Here is a 22738-nt window from a genome sequence, read left to right as displayed (position 1 = left end):
CTCTAACAATCTACTTCTTACGACATAAAAATAAGGTATGTAAAGATCGATTCACCGGAGACGTGCGTCTGAACCAAAAGTGTATTTAACATTCAGTATCGCATCAGTGCGCTTTTAGCTCCGAAACGTAATTTTCTACCCTTCATGGTTCTGTTTTTTCTGAATAACGCGTTATTACACGACATGCGTCCACTCTAATTTTCCTCTAATGCTTAGCCCTCCGTAAATATTAACGATGTTACATTAAAAATTATAATGCCATCGTATGGCGTACGATATCAAAAGTAACAGAGAAAAAAATGAAGATATGATTTTATCATGTACTATTGTGTGATAGGGTTATTAACAACGATGTAATAAATAAACTGTTGCATCACAATCCTCGATGTACAATACCGAGCATGGTAGTCTTCCTCAAGGAAAATTGCAATCCCCCTACCCCGTGGGTTTCCATGAGTTTCCAGGTATCTGGCCTTCCTTAGGTTTTGGGGTGTTGGGGTTTCTGGCCCTTACAATAAGCTCCTCTTCCGCGGACTCCGGAAGTGCAGCGAAATGTCACGACTGATGGGACAAAGCTATCAACCATTCCACCTAGAGCGAAGTGAAACTCCCTCAGTCTTACAGCGACCGCCGACGGGAGCGGATGTACCAGTTAAACGTATATATACCCTTATTTTATTTTCTGTGTTTATTTAATTTGCCGTATTTATCTTCTTAGCTTATTGAATAAACTTAGTAGGAGGATGAACATGTTGTTTTATTGCTGCATCCCTTACATTCGCATATCCCTTTATTCCTTACATCCTTGCATCCTTTACATTTTTTTTTTTTTTTTTTACGTGGTGGAAATCTTCAAAAAGACACCTCCAGCCTTCCTTGGCAGGGACCGGAGGTAGTGTGGGATTTTTACCCACTAAAACCACCACGGTGGCCTGCACTGAGACTATAGGGAGGGCCCCGGGACCTCTTACGAACACGCCTGGATCCCTGGCGCACTGGAGCTCCTATCTCGGGGGTGAGTATGACCTTTGACCCACCCCCATGTGCCAAGCTCCGCCGACATCGGGGGCCACACCCGATGCTGGCACTTCTCGGGTCGCGTATAGTGGAAGCTACGGCCCTAGCCCCAGCTCCCTGCGGCCCTTCGACCCCGCTTCATGCACTACATCCCTGCATCCGTTGCATCGCTGTATTCCTTACACCCCTGCATCCCTTACATCCCTGCATCTCTTATATCTCCGTCCCATATATCCCTGAATTCTTTATATCCCAGCATCCCTCACATCCCAGCATTGAGCCCTTTAGTAGTCAAAATCGGAACAAAATTTGCACATAATCGCTAGCCCTCTAGCGGCAAAAATTTGAACTAAATCACGCACGTCGAATCAGCGCCCTCTGGATGTAAAAAAAGAACTAAACCTTGCTAAGTTTTTGGCCCTCTAGCGACAAAAATGCGAACTAAATTTTCGACGTCGAATCAGCGCCCTCTGGATGTGAAAAAAGGAACTAAACCTTGCAAAGTTTTTGGCCCCCTAGCGGCAAAAACGCGAATTAAATTTTCGACGTCGAATCAGCGCCCTCTGGTGGCAAAAAAAGGAACCAAACCTTGCTAAGTTTTTGGCCCTCTGACGGCAAAAATGCGAACTAAATTTTCAACGTCGAACCAGCGCCCTCTGGATGTGAAAAAAGGAACTAAACCTTGCTAAGTTTTTGGCCCTCTAGCGGCAAAAATGCGAACTAAAATTTTAACGTCGAAACAGCGCCCTCTGGCAGCAAAAAAGGAACTAAATTTTGCAAAAATTTCGCTAGGATGTAAGTGATGCAGTGATATGAAGGATTCGGGGGTATAATTAATATATGGATATATTAGATGGAGGAATATAAGGGATGCAGCGATCTACATGATGCAGGGATGCAAAGGGTGACGAGATTAAAGGAATGCAGAGACACGAGGAATGCAGAGATATAAGAAATGCAGGGATGTAAGGCATGCAATCACACAGAGAATACGGGGTTACAGTAATTTAGGAGTAGTCCTCGCGGGTGCAATGAAAAGTGAAAAAAATAAATAACTACGAAGGGAAGTCTTGGTCCATAAAGAGGAATAGGATAATAAATAAGGAGAATAATAAAGAGAAATAAACTAATAGATAATTAGGAAGCCTGGTTTTGGCCCATAAGGAAAAGAAATTAAATAGACTTCGAAAGGAATGTTTGACAAGTTGATTCGCATCCCTCAGCTGTCGGTATAAGACTGTGGAGGTCGTAGCTGCTTCTAGATCAAACTTTTCATATGGAGAAGTAATTACTGTGTTTTGATTTAAGTTTGATTTTCATGTATATTATGATTTATTAAAAATTTATTAAAATCCAGCATTGATTGACAGTTGTATATATAAATAACTTAGAAAAGAAGTTAACTGTATTGAATAACTAAAATGAAAGAAGAATTTAAGTCAATTAAATAAATAAGTGAGAAAGAAATTATGGGCATTAAATAAATAATTCAGAAATGAAATTGGGTAAATTAAATAATAACTCAGTTTTTTAAAATGATTTATTTACCAAGGTGCATGAAGTGAATACAAGTTTCACAAACAATTATAGTAATAATTGTATTAATATAATAGTAATAATAATATAATAATAATAATTTTTCGGTCTTGACTGATTTAAAAAAGAAATAGTGCTCACTGCATGCAGACCTAATCTCAGCTTGGGGTGTCTGGGGCCCCTAAAAGTGCTCACTGTATGCAGATCTAATGTCAGCTGGGGTGTCTGAGACCCCGTAAATGGATGATCCCTCGAAAACAAAGGCATATCCAATCTTCTGTATCTGTAGTCACTGTGTCCAGTTTTGTTTGATCTGTAGTCACTGCTATTACCGACTGATGGTAGTTAAACTGGAAGGGTTGTAAACAGTTTCTGTTAGTCTCTGATAGATGATGCGGTCATACAATTTAGAGTCGATTTCAAAAATAACTTTTTAAAATAAATTACAATTAATAAATTCTCAATATTACAGTCACTAACAATTGTAAATAAATGAAAATAAATTTTTTCTATTCATATATGGTTATCCGTGCAAATATAACTGTACTTTTTGTTTAAGTTTAATACATTTCTTCAACTTTTTAATTTAATACTTTATTTTCCTACAATTGCGAATTGTAGGTATAGTTTATTATTAGTATCTATCTTTATTTATTATGCTTTCATTAATCAATTATCTATGACTTTATTAAATTATTTATTGAGGAAGATAAAAACAAAATAATATAAGTTAATTTTTATCAAGTATCCAAATGATTATGGACGGTAGTGTATCTCATTGAAACGTTACCGGCCTCTTTTAGACTCTGAAGAAGAACTTTCGCTTTTTCTTCGTTACCAATACGTTCAAGGAAGATAGAGAGAAAGAGCGGGACTTGGTAAGAATTTACGTAGCACTTAATCCTACCGCTTAGAGACCCCAACGGAATCACCCTACTTCGCATTCTTGCTTACCTATTATTCTCCGTTTACTCCTGCACCACTCATCATCCCGAGCCTCTTCTTACATTCAAACATTTTCACCTGAACTCTTATTTTTTAACAAGGGAAGTCCTTAAACTGGATATGATAATTTAGGGAAGCAACACTTGCTTGTGAATTTATTACACGATTGCGTGGAAACATTTTAACTAGTCCTTAGGGATGGTGCTTTTCGTTAGGGATGTCTTATTTAAACAGAAAGATGTTTTGAATTTTGTAATGCTTTTTAAACGGCCGAAGTATTATTTAGTCAAACTCTATTGTGATTATTTATTTATGTGGAGCACATTACTTAATAGCATAACTACATAACGAATAACTACAAATCTTCAATAAAGTATCAAAATTAATAAACAAAGTTCCAATAGATATATAAAGCGATGTGAAGATCGCAACCAATTTCCAATTCTATTTTGCACCTTGCTGTCACGTTACTTACAGGAAACAACAGTTCCTGGAGGCAGGGTGACTCGAAATAGAGATGACACTTCCTTGCTGTCAGAAATGAATGAATCCCGGTGGAAAAGGTCCTGATCAAGCTCCAGCAGAAAGAATAGGATTGAATGGACCTTGTGGAGATGGGAAAGATAAGGCAGGCAGACGAACATGACAGAAGGAGAGGCTGATAAAAGCAAGAGAACACGAAGGAATAAGAAAAAGCAGCGGAGATATGGAGTCGTAAGAACGAATGAAGAGACGGAAACGTTATAAGAAGAAGTGTAGAGAGGAGGAAAGAAATGAAAGAGGAAAATCGAGAGGAAAAAATCAGAAAGAGATGGTCCTCGGTACACGGGCGATGAGACGAGACCAGATGAGATGAGATGATAGTGTTGCATGTAGCGCGTGCGCGAACCGACTCAATAAACATCCGGAGAAGCCTCGGTAAGACCCTGGCCTGCGCTCTGGATTACCGTCGCTACTTTCCTTTATTTTCCGGATGCAATGCCTCCCACTTTCGACCCATCTTTACCCGTGACTCTCTCACCATGTCGAGAAAGAGACGGGACTTGTCATTCTTTACGTACTTCTTCCGGTACCCTCCTCTTCCTGGCGTGACTGGATCAAACGTGAGGGTTGGACTTCAGAAATTGCTGTCTGATTACTGCTGAATGAATGATTCATTTATTTTCGTCTATTTGATATTGTATTTATGGTTTGATTTTAGAAATAATATTCTTTGCAAAATATACAGGGTGAAGGATTATTTATTTATGATTTTATGGAAAAGGTTCTCTGGACAATAGTTACATTATTTCAAAGGGTAAAATTATTTTTGTCGAGGTCAATTTTTCGACAGAATTTTTTTCATAATATTATAAATAGCGAAGAACGTCTCAAACAGAGTTGTAATATTCTTTCTATTTGTATAAAATTAAATTAAAGTGATTATTAATGATTAATGAGTCTCTTATTTAACGCTTCAGTTTTCAATATAGAATTGCTGATATAATTTGAATACCTAGTATTTTAAAAATTTTATCTTGATCTGACTAATGTATTGGTAAATCGTTTCACAGGGCAAAGTGATAAATTCTACTTTTTATATTTTATCAATTTCTCTACTTTTTATTCTGTGCAGTGAATCGATCTGACAAATGAGAAAGTAAATTTATAGTCGGCTAGAAAAAAATGCTTAAATTTAATTTGTCACATCATTTGGCAATTTTGGGTGTAAGCTAAAGCTATAGAGGATAAAGAGGGTTTCTGAAATTCGGAATTGATCGCCTATAGTTCATCGACGCACGCGCAGTCACGCTGGTACCAATAAAAGGCAGTATACATCAAAGAAATTAAATTAAAGCGAAACTGTTGCGCCTCTCCTTTAAAACAAACACACCGAAACTTCATACGTGTACTTCTCGCTTTAAAATCATAATCGTCAGAGTATTTATTCGTTTTTATAAAATGAAGTTCGCCGTAATCATTCCATGGTTACCATTCGTGAGTTTTAAATTAAAAACGCTGATTCAGGGAAATGTAATCACCTGCCGTTTAAATATTTACCTACAGCTGTACGAAAAGTGGCATGAGTGCTGCGTAAATAGGTGACCAGGCCAATTAAAGCGATAGAAACTGCGATTTTCTCGTTACACTATCTACGCGTGGGCGAAACATGTTACAACTGTCACTGTACTTTTCGCATTATTACAATAATCTTATACGTTGTATGCGTTAGTTATCAACGAGTAAACGACCCCTTCGAGGGCCAGTCAATTGCACGTGTTTCAATTCAAACTTTATCTACTTGTGAGGTTTGCGAGATTACGCGGATTTTTGTTGAAACATCTCTTCCTTTTAATTATATCCTTGGAATTTAATTTGTTAATGATACAAAGATTGATAAAATAATTCGCTTCTAAAAATTAATAAATTCATATCTGCTATGTTGAGAAATTTTAAGGACCTGATTAATTGAGTTATTTGAGTTATTATTTGTAATTCCCATTGACAAGATATTGTTTATATTTGTAAATTAGGTAGAAGGAAGGGTGGTATTAGAGAGCCCTGCTGGTAATTTGGATGAATTACTTCATGAATTACTAATTACTTAACAGATGTAGTGTGTCTGACTAAATACGTCTTTTTCTACTGTGCCAGTCAACCTTCTAAATTCTAAATTAAGTTATAAATAAAATACTAAAAAATTTCTATTAAAAATTGACAGAAAATGATTCCTACACAATTAGAAGGAATAATATTACAGAACAGAGTTAGGCATTATTTCAAATAATTTTCTGATACATATTTTGAATAAAATGAAAATGTTTTCAATTTAAAAATAAGATTTGATTTTTTTATGTATTTTCAAATAACTGATTGAATCTTGACTTACTTATTATTCTAATTGTTCGAATAAATAATTTATTTCATCTTCTTAAATGTCTTCGTTTTAATCGAAAGGTGTATTGAAAGATTACATAAAATAATGCCCAACTTTGCTTTAAAAATATCAGATCAGAATTTCCTATCGTTTGAACCCATCAACGAAAACAGGAACATAAGTTCGTTCCCTGTGAAGCGACATCCACTCACCCTTTACTTAATTGCTAAAATCCAAGAGTCGTAAGGTAGACCAAGCTGGACTTTCGAGCGTTGGGTTCGGTTAGCAAGGAAACCCTTAGGTACCCAGCAATCTTCCTCTCTTTCTATCATCCTACCCTCTCTTCTCTTTTCGTTCGTCAGAACTGGTCGTCCAGTGTTCTCCACCGTAGAGAATTAGAGACGCACAGGACAAAGAGAACGACAACGACGTCGACGACGAGGAGGTTCACTTTCATCTTTCTCCCACGTTCGTTGGTCTTCGACTCTACGTACCATCTTGTTCCGTCCCTCTTATTCTCCAGCTCGGTTCTCAATTCTCCTGCTACTCTACGCCGGGAAGCCTCCATTAAATTCATTAGGCCATTAGTGGCTGCAACCCTCCAAGATGGCTCCCGTCGCTTGGCAACGCTCAGCTTCTCCACGCTCCTCTCGATGTCTCTCCTTCTTTCTCCTTGCGAATTCACCCCATCGCCTTGCCTCGTCCCTTTTCCTCCGCCTGTCCTATGGCCTCTTCTTTCCGTCCCTCTCGACCGGGTGGGTCTTGGCGGGTGTAATTAGATTCAACGAGCGAAAAGGGAAGGCGGTGGGTAGGTTCGTAGGTCGGAAAAGGCGGTGGTGGTGACCTAGGAGGGTAGCTCGCTCGAGAGCTACCCTACCGAAGAAGGCCATTGCCTTTGGATGTCCACTGTCTTTTCCTTATTCCTTCCTCGATTCCACTTACACCTCCTCCAGCTCGTACGTTGGACGTGTGACTCCTTTGACGCGGACGCCGTGGAATGCCGGGGAAAGAAGTTTAGTCCGTGGATTATGTTGTTTGAGAAAGCACTGAAAGGCGAGGAACATCTTTCTCGGCAAATATGAAGCTACGACTTTAACGTTGAATTACGAGGCATCGTTTGCGTTTAGAAGAATTGCTGTATTATTTACGCGGCACGCGGGAAGGGACCTTTGTTCCACGGAGTTATTTATTAATCAGGGGTTGAATCTATTGTTAGTTTTTGGCGAACGTTAATTTAATCAAATTTAACTCCCAAGAGATTCTGAATCGTTATTCTAATTTTTAGAAAGATAATCATTTACCAATTGAAATTTTAGAACTGAGGGGAACTATTTTAATTTTAACTTCACGTTTTGATTATTTTTGTTTTTGTACTGTTGAAATTTTCTTGTTGCATATGGAGAAAAAACAGTATTATTTTCGTTGGAAGATTGGATAGACTGTACGGATAGGGAGTTTTAGTTACTTGGTAGGTACAATGGTTCGTCGAACAGGCTCATTTTCCGAGACCGACTATGAAGTCTTTGTGTTTCTGCTCACGTTTCCGTTGCTCCTCCAAGTTCTATTTCGAGCCACGTTCTTCCACCGGTCCAATCTACTAAAGGCGAAATGTATGGAATTATTCTGGTCACTTCTGGGTATAATATTTGGAACACCAACGTTATTTTCATCCTAACTGCAATTATTTAATTAATCCTAATAAAACTATGTGATTTCGTTTTCCAGCTCTGCTGCAAGTAGATCCTGCCCGTTGGTGGTCAGACAGGCTGATTAATACGCTACTGGCACAGTAGTAGGAGCCAATATAGGACGACACTGTATAATACGAGCTAGAAAAGATATTAAACATTTTTTTAAATACACCATTTTAGTTTGTTATTTTAAATTACTACTGTAGCGTTAGTTGTGGTTTTAAAGTATCCTATTATTTTTATTTTTAATTATTTGCTAAGTCGGATTAAGGGGAGATCTAAGGGGGATTATAGCCCTGGGCCATACATTACTGAGGGTCCCACATTTTAAACAATATCGAATGAAATTTTGTTGTAGTCTTGCTGCTTTTTATTTTATTTGGAATAAATTTCAATTTTTGAACCAAGGGAGACTCCCAAAGGTCTGATAGCCCAGGGCCCCTGAAATTTTAATCCGCTCTTGATTATTTGACTGTATTAATTCTTAGTATTGCCAAGATGTTTGAAAAATATTAATTTGAAAATGTTGCATATTTCATCTGGTATGTTATAAATATATAAACATTCACAATCTAATAACAAGTTATAAAAACACCAAATATTCAATGTATCAGTTAAAAAATAATCCAAATATCCTCTAAAACTTTTGTAATGTTACGTCATGTCTTCGACTTCAACCTCTACCAGTAGGATTACTCGTCTACTCGATCACAGAGACAGCATTGAACAATTTCGATGAACTCTCCGAGGAGGATTAAGAAATCAGAAACGACGTTGGTTTCGTTGTTGCATTCCTGTCGTGAGTCCGAGTATTTGTATGCGGCTGTTTTCGGGGGTGGCAGAGCAAAGGGGACTCTTAAAATACTCCAAGAGCTTCTAAATCATGGAGGCTTAGTAGCCGTCGTGCGAGCAGGGATTACCTACCTTACTTCAAAGTGCCCTGCAGGTGCGGGCTCTCCGTTTCGGATCCTCTTCCACGACAGAACGTTGAATCATGCGTCAGTTGCATTTAACGATATCGTGCGTGCCTACTCGTCGACTCTGATCCTTTTCTGTAGAGACATATTTTTCGACTCCCTGTATCTCTGTCTCGAGATGTTGCTTCCTCGTGCAGGGTCCGTTCAACAACGTCGTCTGATTTTCGGACGACATTTGAAATTCAAATATCACTCATATAGGGACGTTGGCGTAACTAGGATTCTCTCTAGAATGAGCTAGGTTAATTTGGAAATTTTAGAATTTTAGAATTTTGGAGTCAGGATCTTGGAATCTTAGAATGTGCGAAGGGGTAAGTTCCAGCCCTTACCTAGCTACACTACTTGTTCTATGTATAGTACCCAATTTATTTAAAAAATTTCGCAATAAACATTTTTATCTAAAAGTCTGAATTCTCAGCATCTACTCGATTAAAGCAAGAAGAGTGTAATCCTATGGCGGAAACGGGTACAAGGTTAAGTCTTTGATTCTATTAACCACCTCGAAACTTTGGTTAGTGAAAATACTCAATTACGGGGATACAGGAAAGCCAGCGGGCAGCAAAAGAACACGGGAGAGAGGAAGAAAAGTGATCGCGTGCTGGGCGGAAAATTCGAAAGCAGGAATAGTGATTACCATGAGAATTAAACGAGCGTCGGGAATAAAGAGGAGCAGAGTCGGCCATCTTGAACGGTCGGTGTCATTTCATTTTCGCGGCGAACGAAGCTGTTGGAGTAAGAATTCGGCTGATTCTCTAAGTCCCGGCTACCCTAAGCCCTCAATTTCACTAGAGTAAAAGCTGAACGGAGAGCGTGATAAAACGGCTTTCTTATTCCCGCGTTTATATTCAATCTCGACCGCTGACGCGGTCACAAAGGGCTCCATTTGAAACACGTTAGTCGATGCCGTATATGCGGGATAGATACACTCATGGAAAGGGAGAGAATCGCGACTATGCATTATGGAGTACCAGCCTCATCTTTGTATGCATCTATGCATGGAGCTGCGCAAGCATGGCAACTTCATGGAATTCCTGTACCTATAGTGGTCCGCGTTAATATTTCGACAATGTGATATTTAAGGGTAGTAGGCATTTTTTGGTATCAAAAAATCGAATCTTTTTCGTTTTTTTATTTGATAATACCCTGGACAATATTCAAAATTAGAATCTGTAATTGAAATAATTTTGAAGCTTACAAGGGGAACTACCCAAGTGTTACACTCACTTATTAATGAAACTTTGCCAGCTTGTAGAGCTCGTCGAGCTGAACACGCCTATACCCCGTTTTGTGGGCAGACGACTAATTGTTTAAAAGATATTAATAATTAAAGTTAGTTACTACTTACATTGAGAAGTATGACAGACTTACACATACAACTCGCAATCTAGAGATCCACGGTTCAAATCCTTGATTCCCAACAATTTTTTTTTTTTTTAATGATAATTTGTCTCTTTTTGAATAACTATTACATAAAAATTATCATTGAAAAAAAAAAATTTTTTTTGGAACCAAGGATTTGAACCGAGGACCTTCAAATTGCAAGTCACGAATCTGCTCCGTGGTTAAACACATGACCTGTAATCTAAAGCTCCTCGGTTCAAATCCTGGGTTCCCGTTTTTTTTTTTTTTTTTTTTTTACAATGACAATTTTTATGTAATAGTTATTAAGCAATAATTATTAAGCAATAATCTTATGCAATATTAAAAATTCGAAATTGATAGCTGCAATAGATTCTGAGAAGTAAGCTTGTTTTCTATGTACCACAGAAAATGCCCACTGCTCTTAACCCTTTGAGGACGGAGCATTCCTAAGCTTGTACAGAGTGTTGTTAATTTAAAGTGAAAGAAGTAATAATTCCATCTTTCAAAATTACTTAAAATACATGTTTGCTAATTTGTAATATTAAAAATTATAGTTTGAATAAATTTCTGGGTGAATATATTAAGAAATGATTGTTTGAATATCATCGGAAACCAAAGGAATACCAACGATTTGAAAAGCATTTATGCACCCCATAGTGTACACGCGTGAGCACACGCGTATTTCAAGTGTCCCCACGAAAGTTTGCCGGTACTCGAGATTAGTTTTATCGTCTTACTTCGGGGCGTCGTTTCGTAAAAAGTTTCGGGAAATTATGCGACTAAGACCGCGTGTGCCCCGACGCGCAAGCAGCCTTTTTAACTTTCCCTGAAACTTTGTCGAGGCCGAGCTAAATTAATATCTACACGCGTGGCATTCACAACGATCGCGTACCCTTAACGCAGGAATAATACCTGACTGTGTTACTGAAGCTATGGATTCGATTTTGTCATTTTTCTCTTCAACCTTCGACATTGTCTGTTTAAGTAATTGCGAATGACAAGAGTATTAGAAAAAATAATCATAATTTTTTGACACAATATATTGTGTCTCCTTAGTGTCGACGTTAATACATTCTACTAGATCAATTACTCACAACGTGAATTCGTAGCCACTTTATTTAAGAAGGGTACACATTTCAGTTTGATACTAGCGTGCATACCAAAGTGCTATCACGCTTTGCACTCACGCTGATTGCGACTCACCAATGCTGTCTAGCGTATTAAATGGAGAACAATCGTTGCATACAATCGTAACTGCTGAAGTGAATAAAACAGAGAAGCAGTTAAGACTGGAAATGTTTATTCGATTTTTCAGCAAGAATCAAATTAATTTTTTTAACGTTTCATCGACGACTGGATCATTAGGGAATTTTATTTCTTTATTATTATTGATTAAAATAAATTGTCAATGTCATGGGAGATATTTACTTTTCACGAACAAATTCGAACGAGTCAACAAAGTGGAAAAAGAAAAACTGTTGGTTGGTTTTGGCTCGATTCAAGCCGGCGTACCGCCAATAAATAACGAGCTGCCCGAGATCCACTCTATAAGGTATATACGGGATTCACCGTGGTATAACTTGTACAAGGGAGATCCGGAGGGGGTGAGAAAAAATCAAGGAAAACTGCGGGAACTTTTATTATTTGACAACGAGTTACGTTGAAGTCTTAAAGACCTCTATAACTTGGATTTTTTGCAATGATGATATATGAAACATCTGACTTCAAATAATATTTATTTCATTATTATTTCGGTTAACTTTAGGAGAAAAGAATAAAAAGAATATTAAACTTTAATTAATTTCAAGAAGTATCAAGAAAATTAATATTGATATTTGTGGAAGGAATAAAATTATTTTGTAAACAATTGTTGTTAAGGACAGCTTGGAATAATAAACTTAAGTAATGAGCAAAAGGAGAGCAATTAACATTCAATGTGCAAAAGGGTTAATCACTATCAAATTGATAAATATTGAAGCCAGTGTTCAATAAAATGAAGTGACCAGGAATACAGTCATTTTAATTAGCGGGATGAATGAAAGTTCACCAATGAAATTAATAAGGAAACTTAAATGGAATCCAATAAGTGAGTTGTACAAAACGGAACCGATGGCTGTTTCGATTAAGTTGATTAAACTGGAATTAACTCGATTAAAACGAGGCGCCTTAATAACAAAGCCGATAGCATTTAATTAAACGGAATAACTCCAAGTCTACCTATAGCTGGATCGTTGAAATTTTCAACAGACAATTATTTATTAGGGAAAATCAGGAAGATCAAAAATTTCATCCCTTTTTCTAAGCTATTATCTGTCATAGATTACTTCTTCTACAAAAAATGAAATATTGTTTTAAAAACTAAAAGTTTATTAATTGAATTTAAAATTTCAAAACTATACAATTTAAACAAGCTGACAATTATTTACACCAAAGAAATTAAAATTTTCATTATTCAGGAACAAAAGTTTGTTATCATTCACAAAATAAAAAAGAAACAACAAATTTTATAAATGAATTTTTGAAGATAAAAGTCAGATATCATTTGCAATATAACAAAAATAAAAAGTAAAAAATTTTATAAATATCTAGATCTTTTTAAAAATAAATCGAATCAGCGAATTTCCACGAAAAGTGATATCGTTAAAGAGGGTTTGACATTACTAACCTTGGTCAAAGTTGATTTGCGAAGAGGTTGTCATACGTTCGAAGGTCGTGTAAACGCGACCAGATTCTACGCCAATGGCCGCTAACAATGATAATGTCTCTCGGTGATGTTAGCGCAGATACCGTGGCACGGTATCTTTATTACCCTACACGAGACACGTTGCTCAAGTTAATATTAATTGCCGTTTTATCTTGCTCAGACGCCTGATATTTCGAACGAGTAATCTTCGCGAATTTTACGACGCTCTAACCAGCACGGAACTAAACCTTCGAATTTCGTGAACAAACTTTTCGACTACGTTTCACCTGACTGTTTACAGACCCTCTGTTTTCCATCAACATCCTCCTACGCCTTAATCAAGGATATTAATCTAAAGTTAAATATATAATTTTTACACGAAAGTGTTTCATACATTGGAAGAATAATTTTCAGAGGGACAGTGTAAAATTAGAAAATGAAAATGATATGAAATAGAAAATTAAATTAAAATTGGGACTCTCTTCATGGTCCGTCGTCCAAGGGCTAAACGCAATTAACCCCCATTAAAATTTCACTAGCATTTGGATATCATTATCATTTATATTTAATAAAATTTTTAAGTAACCACCTTGAAATCAACTCTAAAGAAAAGCAATCTTATAAAAAGCAAAGTTTACCTCATTTTCACTTGTAACCCAAGTTCGTTCTACAGTGATGTAATCAATTTCCGTATTACGAGTCAATACCCTGGGCAACCGTCGAATAGACAGCAGCTGATCGTGGAAACGTAATTTTAGCTGGAGAACGAGCTGCAATATTTGTTTCCGGCGTGAAACGTCAGAATTCCAACGATCCTCGAGGGAGGGAACGGCAGCAACATATTCACGAGGCTGTATCCGATTTTATTTCCTCGCTAAATCCTCGAATCTCAGCGGACTTGGAATCTCTTCCACGTGTCTGCAGGCCGCAGTTCTCTCGATACGCAGTCGAACGAAAAGTCAGAGAGAAGTTTCGGGAGTTACTGCGACTCCTCGTAAGCCGACGCCGATGACGACAGTTCCGACCAGTCTTTTTACGGCCGAGGGACACCTCGTTGCCGAAACGACGTCGGAGGACACTGCTCTGTCCTGATACAATGCTACCTCTATCCAAATGTACGGATTCTTGAATTACCTAACTTTGATCCTGTAGAGAAAAGAAGAATTTGATTGATGAGGAGTCAGATCGAGGAACTTTACAAGGGATGTAATTTCATTTTAATTTGTAAAATTTGGGGATTATGAATTTTGAAATGTTTAAAAATTCTGTATGGGATGTACGATGATTTCTTTGAGCTTAGGTACAGTGTACAAATTAAATTAGAAAAGGTAATAGAAATTGCCATTTCAAAATAATAGGATTCTATTTAGATCTGTGTATCCTAGAAATTATAAACTTTTAAGCTTTTTTAATTATAGTTTCTTGATTAGTTTCAATTTTTAAAGTAACTAATGATAGACAACGATGTAATAAAGAATAATAATAATATTGATAATCTAGTACTGATAGGACAGATATAAACAAATACTTTTCTATTTTATATCTTTTCATCTACTCGAAAATGCTTTCCACACAAAAAGATAATCAATAAAAGAATTTTTCTTTAAAAAAAAAAAGAAATTCAAGAGGCACGTATCAAGGAATAGTAAGGAAATGAAACGAAGTTCGTAAGAAATCCTCTTTAATTTTTGGTGTAAGTGTGTCGTGTGCCACTTAGGTGATAAGATTACGGAAGAAGATAAGTTCCACATAAAACGGTCTTTGTACATTGGACTTGTAATTAATGGATGTTTCGAAGTGTCTATCAAAATTTCAATGAAATTAGTCTGTTATGTGTGTTATTGATACCACGGTTCCCTTTGCCTTTTCCGTTCGTCAATTCTGAAAAATATTTTAGAATTTATTTAATATAAGATTTTATTAAATTAGCAGATGGTAAATTTCAATATTTCTATATTTAAAAAAATACAAAGTTCTAATTTTAGAAATATTCTACTTTAAATAGGGTGTTGATTGAAGAGTTAAAACATCCTACAAATCTTTGCAAAGATTTATAATTTCCAAATATTGATAACACGACGTTCAAAGTGTTAGGAAAATAATAAAAAATTGTCCTTAAATACTTTTTTACTTTTCAAGTGGTTTCAATTAAAATTCAGTAACATCGTGAATATCCGGTGGGTATGATTGGTAGCATACGTAGAGTAATATCTTACGACTGCCGTACCATTAATGGCACAACGACGATCATCGTAATATACGTTTAGTTTAGTTTAGCGAGACGAGGGGTTGCGAGGCGGCGACCCTTCGCGTCCCACCGGTGTTAGGGTGCATAATTTATCGCTTTTCCCCGACCACCATAATGCAACACGTTACACGCTTGGTATGCATGTAGATTCCGAAGGTTATCGATGCTCCCTCAATGTCCGAGAGGGTATAACGGGACGCCTAACTGCCGATAAATAGCCTAATCATTGATCGGAATTCATTGCCCTGGGCTTCTGTCTTAATTCAATATCGACCAACCGTAATTAGAACATCCAACCAAACGAGGAAAAAATGAAGATCATCTTGACTGATCGAATGATGAATCGTGTAAAAATCAGATTTTAATGTTTCACCCTCGGACTACGAACCATATTTCATATTATTTTCGTCTCCTAAATTTTACTCTGATTCTTTCAAATTTATTCTTTCAGTATCTGAAACTCTTTCGTTTAAGAATTATACATTTAACTTTAGATTAATATCCTTATATATGTTTTGAAAGTTTGGGTCTCAATTGACTCGAGGTTTCTCTATAATATAAGCACACCTAAATCTTTATTAATTTGATAAATCAATAATGATTAAAGCTTCATTAATAGATAATGGTTTAAATTAATAAAATTTCAAATTTTCAACGTTTGATTTTCAAAATTATAATATTATGTGAATAAATTGAGGATAAAATCTAGTGATAATACGTGGCTTGAAAAACTTATGTTAATTTAATTAATTTTGGGGGGACATAAGTAATAAGATGATTGAAAATTCGAAAAGGGTTTTGCTTTTTAATTTGAATGGTCGCACACATTAATACCATTACAAGGTAGAAAATAGGTTTTTCATACATAATAAACCTACCAAGAACGAGCTACGCTTGCTACGTATAAATCATGATAACCTATTATGATGATGACGGAATCAAGTACGGTTTCCACGTTAAACAAACCTAGTTAAAGATAACAAAAATAGAAGAAACTCGAATACTCGGATTGTTCTGAAAATTTTTTAAAACCAAAAGAATTATTTTCTCGTCAGCTCCAAATTTTCGATACTCTAAAAGAAAAGAACATAAATAAATATTCTCAAATTTAGAAAAAAGAAAGTAAAATATTTATGGCACGTTATAATAATATCATTTTTCATTTATACCCAATGACAGTCAACGTACACGTGATTTTAATGATTTGCAATAAACGAAAGAAACAGGAGAGGGTGAAAGATCGTCACGGCTTCGCTTAGAATAGAATTGTTTTTTATTGTGACTAGATTACAAACGGGGCCTTACGGCGCTCAATATCGCCCAGTAGGAACGTTTACGCGTAGTGAGTGAAACGACAAAGGGAATGAGAACATTCTTTACGGGCATTTCCATATCACTCACCACGGGAACTGGGATATGTGATTACGATGAACATTTGTACGACAAATAGCGGTCGTCTCTTACGTCTAGCTTACGTCACTATTTGTTCTCTATAGCGTTATGCCTGCATCGACTTTCGAAGTTGATCAATTCATAATCTCCTCTACATTTCCATTTTCTTGGCCATTTTTATATTTCGACCCCTATCCAATTTTCGAATGATCGAACAACCGGATCAATTGATGTTCTAATTCTAACTAACGATTAGTTAAGTGAAAATCGAAGAGGATGAATCGACACACTTCAAACGTCCCATTACACATGCCCTGTAAAGATATCGAATACAGTTTATTAATTACTCCAGTAATGTTAATAATATTTATAGCATACGCCTAGTCGATCAAATGATTTCTTTATCTCGTTCACTGTACAAAGCATCGTCCGCGACGACGGCCTTTTTTTTCGTTTACTTACAGCCTGTATATCTTCATTTCTTTTTGGTATTCATCTTAGGTAATGTTATTATTATCGTTACAATATAACAATTCTGAAAGATATTTACGAACCGCATTAAAATCAGCGTCTACTATACATGTATCTACAGAATAGTGAGTACATAATCCCCAGTGGATCTCTTTATTAATCGTCTCGTTCGTTTCTCCCTCTCCTCTAATTACTTCTTTAAATTAGATCGTTCGCACTAGTCGTGAAAGACTGTCTGTTTGAAAACGCACGATATCCAGTGACACGCACACGGTAACGAACGAATATTGTTTATCGAAAATATTATTGCACTTTGGCTCGAGTATTTGTCAATGACCTAGGTGTTTCCCTTGAATCACGAATGAAATGAAAATTCGTTAAGCTCAATTGATTTTTTTAAGTAACTTCTCTTTTCATGCACCTCGAAACATTAAATACGTATCGATGCAATCATTCGATCCGTGCATTTACAATCGTCATATGTACAGCACTGATTTATTTCGTTCAGTCGTCTGGAAAGGATTTCGTTAAACGTCGAACAAAATTGGACATCGTTGTTGTCGCCACGAGTCCCCGTTGAACCTGCAGTACTTGTTAATTTATATAATTTTTAAATGAAAATGAATTAAGAGAAAGAAAGATACTTAAAACGTTCGAATTCGGGAAGGGAGATACTCGTGGGTTACGAGGACAACGTTACCAAAACGACGACGTCCACTGTTAGTTCTCATCTCTGGGCAGGGAGAGGGTCTGCGAAGTGGAAGCGATGGGTGGGGTGGTCCAGCAGTCGAGTAACGAGGGCCAGTAACCAGTGGCAGTAGTGGCGTGCTGCCAGTAACCAGCCAACCCGGCGCCACCCCCGTGTCCAGATGCAGAACCACCGATTCCAATGCCGACGCCTACGCCAATGCCTCCGTGCATACCGACAACCTGTTCACCATTGATGCCAGACGCATCGATCGCGTTTCTCTCATCCTCGATTTTCTGGTCCGCCGTGGTCCCATCTTCGTCGTACATAAGATAGGGGGGCTGCGAAGCGGTCGACGAAGGGGTGGACGACAGTGTCGGCGACGCGACGGACCTAGGCGTGGGTCACTCTTGCGACCTCATCTGATTGTCGCTTTGCTGACCAGTTGCAGCTCCCACTGCTACCACCTGACTGCCACCTCCCAAAGAGCTCCCGGATCCAGCCAGGGAGCTTCCAGAATTCGCGGTTACAGTGTGGTGATGGGGGCTAGAAGTAGCCCCCGCTTCACCTCAGACTTGAGCCCTGCTGGTCGCGTTCACGTGAGCCTCGCTGCTAGGCGAATGGGGATTCGCCTCGCCGGTGCTCGTCAGCGCGAATTGACACGCGCTCAGTCCTCCGCCAACCGAAGACGCTCTGGAGCTAACCGGGCTGCCAGCAGCTGACACGGACGTGCTGTCCATGTTGAAGGAACTACCGCTCAAGCTGCTGTAACCGCTGCTGTGCTGCCTAGCCTTCAATCGTAACGAGGCGATGCTGCTCGACGTCATCACGGTACAGCTCTCCGGGGCTGCCGCTGTTCTATGGTGTGGCGTGTACACCGGTGGTCCGTAAGGGTGGTGGGGCGCTGCCGGAGCCGGGTAAGGACACGCGGCACCTGACGCCGCGACCGGCGAACCAGCCACCCCTAAAGCTGATCCCATTCCGGGCAACATCGACGTGGCCGCTTGCCCTACCGAGACCGGCATACCGCCCATATGGTTGCCAGCGACCGACGTCGCCGCCGCGTTGAAACAATTCACGGGACTGACTTGGGTGTGATGGTGATGGTGCGACGCCGTTGGTACCACGGAGCCCAGAGTGTTCACCCAGGGAAAACTTTTACTACTTAAGGGAGAGGGAACCTTGGCCGCCCAGTTATTGTACGTGCTATAAGAACTGTACAACGCGTCCGGATCGGCAAACGGCTGGCCGATGAAACCGTTCAAACTAGCCGCACTGAAGCCGGTCTTGAAGTCCACCGCAGCTGCGGCTGCGCTCGCGTTCCGCTCCTTCTTCCGCCATTTCGCTCTTCTGTTCTTGAACCATACCTGAAACACATCGAATTATCCTGTTAGATCGATGTATTGTATATGTACAATAACACAGTGGGTTTTGTTCTGTAACTTCAAATTTTATTTAGAAAATTCTCAACGCATTCTATAATTAATCATTCTTTCAACAATTCAACGAAAAAGCGTAAGTCGAATACTCGGAAGGGAAAAATCCCGGCACATAAAGATCAAGAAAACACACCTAATCACATCAATTATTGACAATTATCTTATCTTATCAGCGCCACGAAACAATTACGTTTCGATGGGAGAGCAATTGCAGCGTGTCCAAAAAATTCCCTATCTAAACCGCGCCTACTCAAATCACTGGTCTTACTCAAACCCCGCCATTATTTATCTTAACCAGTTCCCTCCCCACTCTGCGACCATCTTACGATACAATCACCCAAAATTTATCTTTAACGAATACCGAGAACCGTCTGAATCGTATGTTTCGCTCGAGATTTCGCGAAAGGGCCCAGATATTATTCATGTAGCAAGAGTGCAAGACAAAGATGGTTACGCTCGAAGGAAGTCTCGAGACAAATGGCAAGAAAACCCCGGCGAACCCCTCCATCCTGAAATATGATGGCGTTAATTCAAGGCGGCCCTTTCTCGCGTTCGATACCGTACGAGGGCGAAACCTCGTCAGCCGTTTCCCACCCCCTTCCTCTTCTCATTCGCCCTTCAACCTCGACGCCATCCCTTTTTCCTCGTATCCCGGTTTCCTCGTCTCGTTCTCCCGCGTTGCTTTTTCCACCACGTTCAACCGGCTCGCCCCCAACAATTATACGGGTGGTTGCACTTAGATACACGTCCCTTTCGCGTAACTGTAAGGCAACGAGCGCAACGAACCCCGAGGGTTCCAGCTATCTCAGGGGTAGTCGAGCCAAAAAAGGAAGGAGGGAGAGACGATATCGGAGGAAAACAACGACCGAGCCGGTTGGAGGATCCTTCGCAAGATGGATGGCCCCACGATCACGCCGTGGAAACGCTAAGAGGCGCGACGAGTCATTGAAAGAGGGGAAGAAGACTGGCTAATGAAGAATAATGCTCTTCCGGTCCCGATTATTCTTCAAACGATGCGTAATCGCCCGCTTCTTGACCTTACGATACGTCGAATCTATGGATTGCATTTATGATTTTAATTGAAATCTTTTGTAGAAGATTTAGAAGCTTTCTATTTCAGATTTAGAAGATTTCTATTTCAAAATTTCTTATTCTAATTATTCTAGTAATTCATATTTACATATACTTCAATGTTTCTATACTTCAACCCTTAAATTAACCAAAACGTCCCTTTATCATTCCCCCTGTTTCTTAAATCCCTTATTCCATGACGAATAACCATTCGTCATACGATCGTCCGCGCGTTAAGCGGCTCATGAAGAATAATTCAACAGCGTAAAATACTGGCTGCGAGGCCTGAATTTGAAAAATATTTCCTGTACAAGCAAAGTTTCTTTCACGGGGAACATGGTCGGGTCTGACGAAGCAACCCCGTAGACATGACACGGGGCGACGGTAAAGCAAAGAGGGGAGCAAACTCGATAGGACAGAACGGTAGTACGGTGGGCGAAAGATGCCGTGGCTTGAGAATCAATAAACTCTCGGAAGGCGCGCGCTAGTCGTTCGTATACACACAAGACCGCGCCCATAAACTTTAACAGCATCGCAGAATCTCTACGAGGTATTCTCCTGGAACCGAATACAAGATTCTTGCTTCATAAACTTGATGGGCGAACCTGCCGGCAAAGGGACAGAAGTCAACGAATTAGGCGATGCTGGAAATCTTTAGATTATTATAGGTGGTGCAATCTATGATTTAGATTTATTTTTTTAATCGGGTCAGTACATAAAAATTTATTTTACTTGATAGTGATATAAATAGTGGCCTAGCTGGGATTTTTGGGGGTGGAACAGGTTCACTGAATTTTAGGATGTTAGAACGTGGAGATGTTAGAAAATTAAAATCTTAGAATTTGGAAATTTTTGAAATTTGGAATTTCACAAGCTTAGAATCGTGAAACTTGGAAAGTTAGAATCTTAAAATTTAGAAATTTTTGAAATTTGGAATCTTAGAACTTCAAAATAGTGAAAGTACCAATCCATATTTTGGGGTGGAAGACAGGCCCTGCCCTAATTCTTTCCTACTTAATTTTCCTACTAAAAATAATATTTTATCAGTCTACTATAGAATGAATAATATCAATCTTTTGACCCGGTAATTTTCAAGTTATTTTATAACGGTATCCAGTAGTGTACGTCAAAACCAATAATTGCTTAGCCATATTGATGAGCGATTAGTTGATCGAATGATGCTTTAATGGAAGTATCCGCAATGCCATTTGAGCATTCGAGTCGATCCAGCAGACGCGATAAATCGAATCCAATGTTTTCCGCCCGACAACCGCTTGAACAATGGCTCCCGTCACGTCATCCAAGCAATAAAACCTCATCAAATCACGACCCCTCGCCACCGCGTAAGCCTCCGTGCACGGCTCAATCTACGAAAGCTTATATAAATGTAATGAGACCGTGACCGGGGCTACCTCATCAATCAAGCCCCCACCCTGACCAACTTCTACTTCCCCAGTTCGTGCACCATTCGTTTTCCCTTGCTCTTCTTTTCGGCCACGTATACGTTTCGACTTTCTATAGACAGGCCCGAAAACGTTGCCCCATGCAAGCTAATCCTACCGATTTAACAACGGTCACTGAACAATCGGATCAACTGATTCGTTTTGTGCAACTGTTACTTGGTGATGTTCTTTATCATTGTATTTTTAATAGGGACATTATATTGTAATTCTATGCAATGAGAATTTCAATTTTTATAATACTTACAGAAGTAGGTATGTATATGGTATATTTTGCTTCACTTATTCTACTGAATTCAGGGAATCGAGTGGCTAGTTTGTCTGATCGCCTATCTGATACTACTTACTGCAGCAAACGAAAGCTGAGAAACTATGGAAGAGACGATCACAATGCAATATTTCTATTCACCAACGATATGGTTAAATTTACATATAAATGCAAAATTATACACATGCATTTGAGTCTAAACTCGAATACATGATTAATTGTACATTTATTACTGTCAGCGTTTGAATTATTACTGACGATTTATAAAAATTTTGGTGAAAAAAGAAGAAATCTTAAGCACTTTCAAGAAACATGACTTAGAAAATGGGAACAGAATAAAATGAGTAATGACCCATTTTGAAATTAAATAAAATTAAAATCAAAATTAGTATGTAATTGCATACATTCTAATAATTAATTTCAATAGTAAGAAGAGCAGTTCTATGCGTATTAACGTAAAATGTCATTACATAAAACATTTTAATTAATAATTCAATTTTGCTGAAATCTGAAACCATCACATCTTCCTAGAAACATTCCAGAAGCAACTCTCTCCATAAAAATTCCAATCACTTAAACCATCAATCCATCAATCCGTTTCAATTCCACCTACAAATATGCATCGAATGAAGC

General features: G+C 38.4%; 2 protein-coding genes across 7 annotated transcripts in view; both read right to left on the bottom strand.

Moving 5' to 3' along the window:
• Positions 1-16085: 16085 nt before the first annotated feature.
• LOC117601356 (uncharacterized) lies at positions 16086-18206 on the bottom strand. Its single transcript, XM_034318012.2, has one exon. It carries the CDS (start codon positions 18194-18196, stop codon positions 17900-17902), a length of 297 nt encoding a protein of 98 aa, XP_034173903.1. The 5' UTR covers positions 18197-18206; the 3' UTR covers positions 16086-17899.
• A 54-nt stretch (positions 18207-18260) lies between these two features.
• Ptx1 (pituitary homeobox homolog Ptx1) overlaps positions 18261-22738 on the bottom strand; it is a 31008-nt gene continuing 26530 nt past the window's right edge. For all 6 annotated transcript variants that reach the window (XM_034318006.2, XM_034318005.2, XM_034318007.2 and 3 more), the window contains one exon: positions 18261-19234. In XM_034318006.2, the coding sequence (XP_034173897.1) occupies positions 18437-19234 (798 nt within the window). In that variant the 3' untranslated portion in view covers positions 18261-18436. The remainder of the gene's footprint in view (positions 19235-22738) is intronic.

The sequence above is a fragment of the Osmia lignaria genome, chromosome 6, assembly GCF_051020975.1.
Source record: "Osmia lignaria lignaria isolate PbOS001 chromosome 6, iyOsmLign1, whole genome shotgun sequence".
Taxonomy (NCBI): Eukaryota; Metazoa; Arthropoda; class Insecta; order Hymenoptera; family Megachilidae; genus Osmia; species Osmia lignaria.
Note: the sequence above shows the minus strand (reverse complement) of the source record. Positions and strands in the feature narration are given on the sequence as shown.

Excerpts from the sequence above, each read along its gene's own strand:
- LOC117601356 (XM_034318012.2), bottom strand. The coding sequence starts at position 18,196 with ATGTACGACGAAGATGGGACCACGGCGGACCAGAAAATCGAGGATGAG.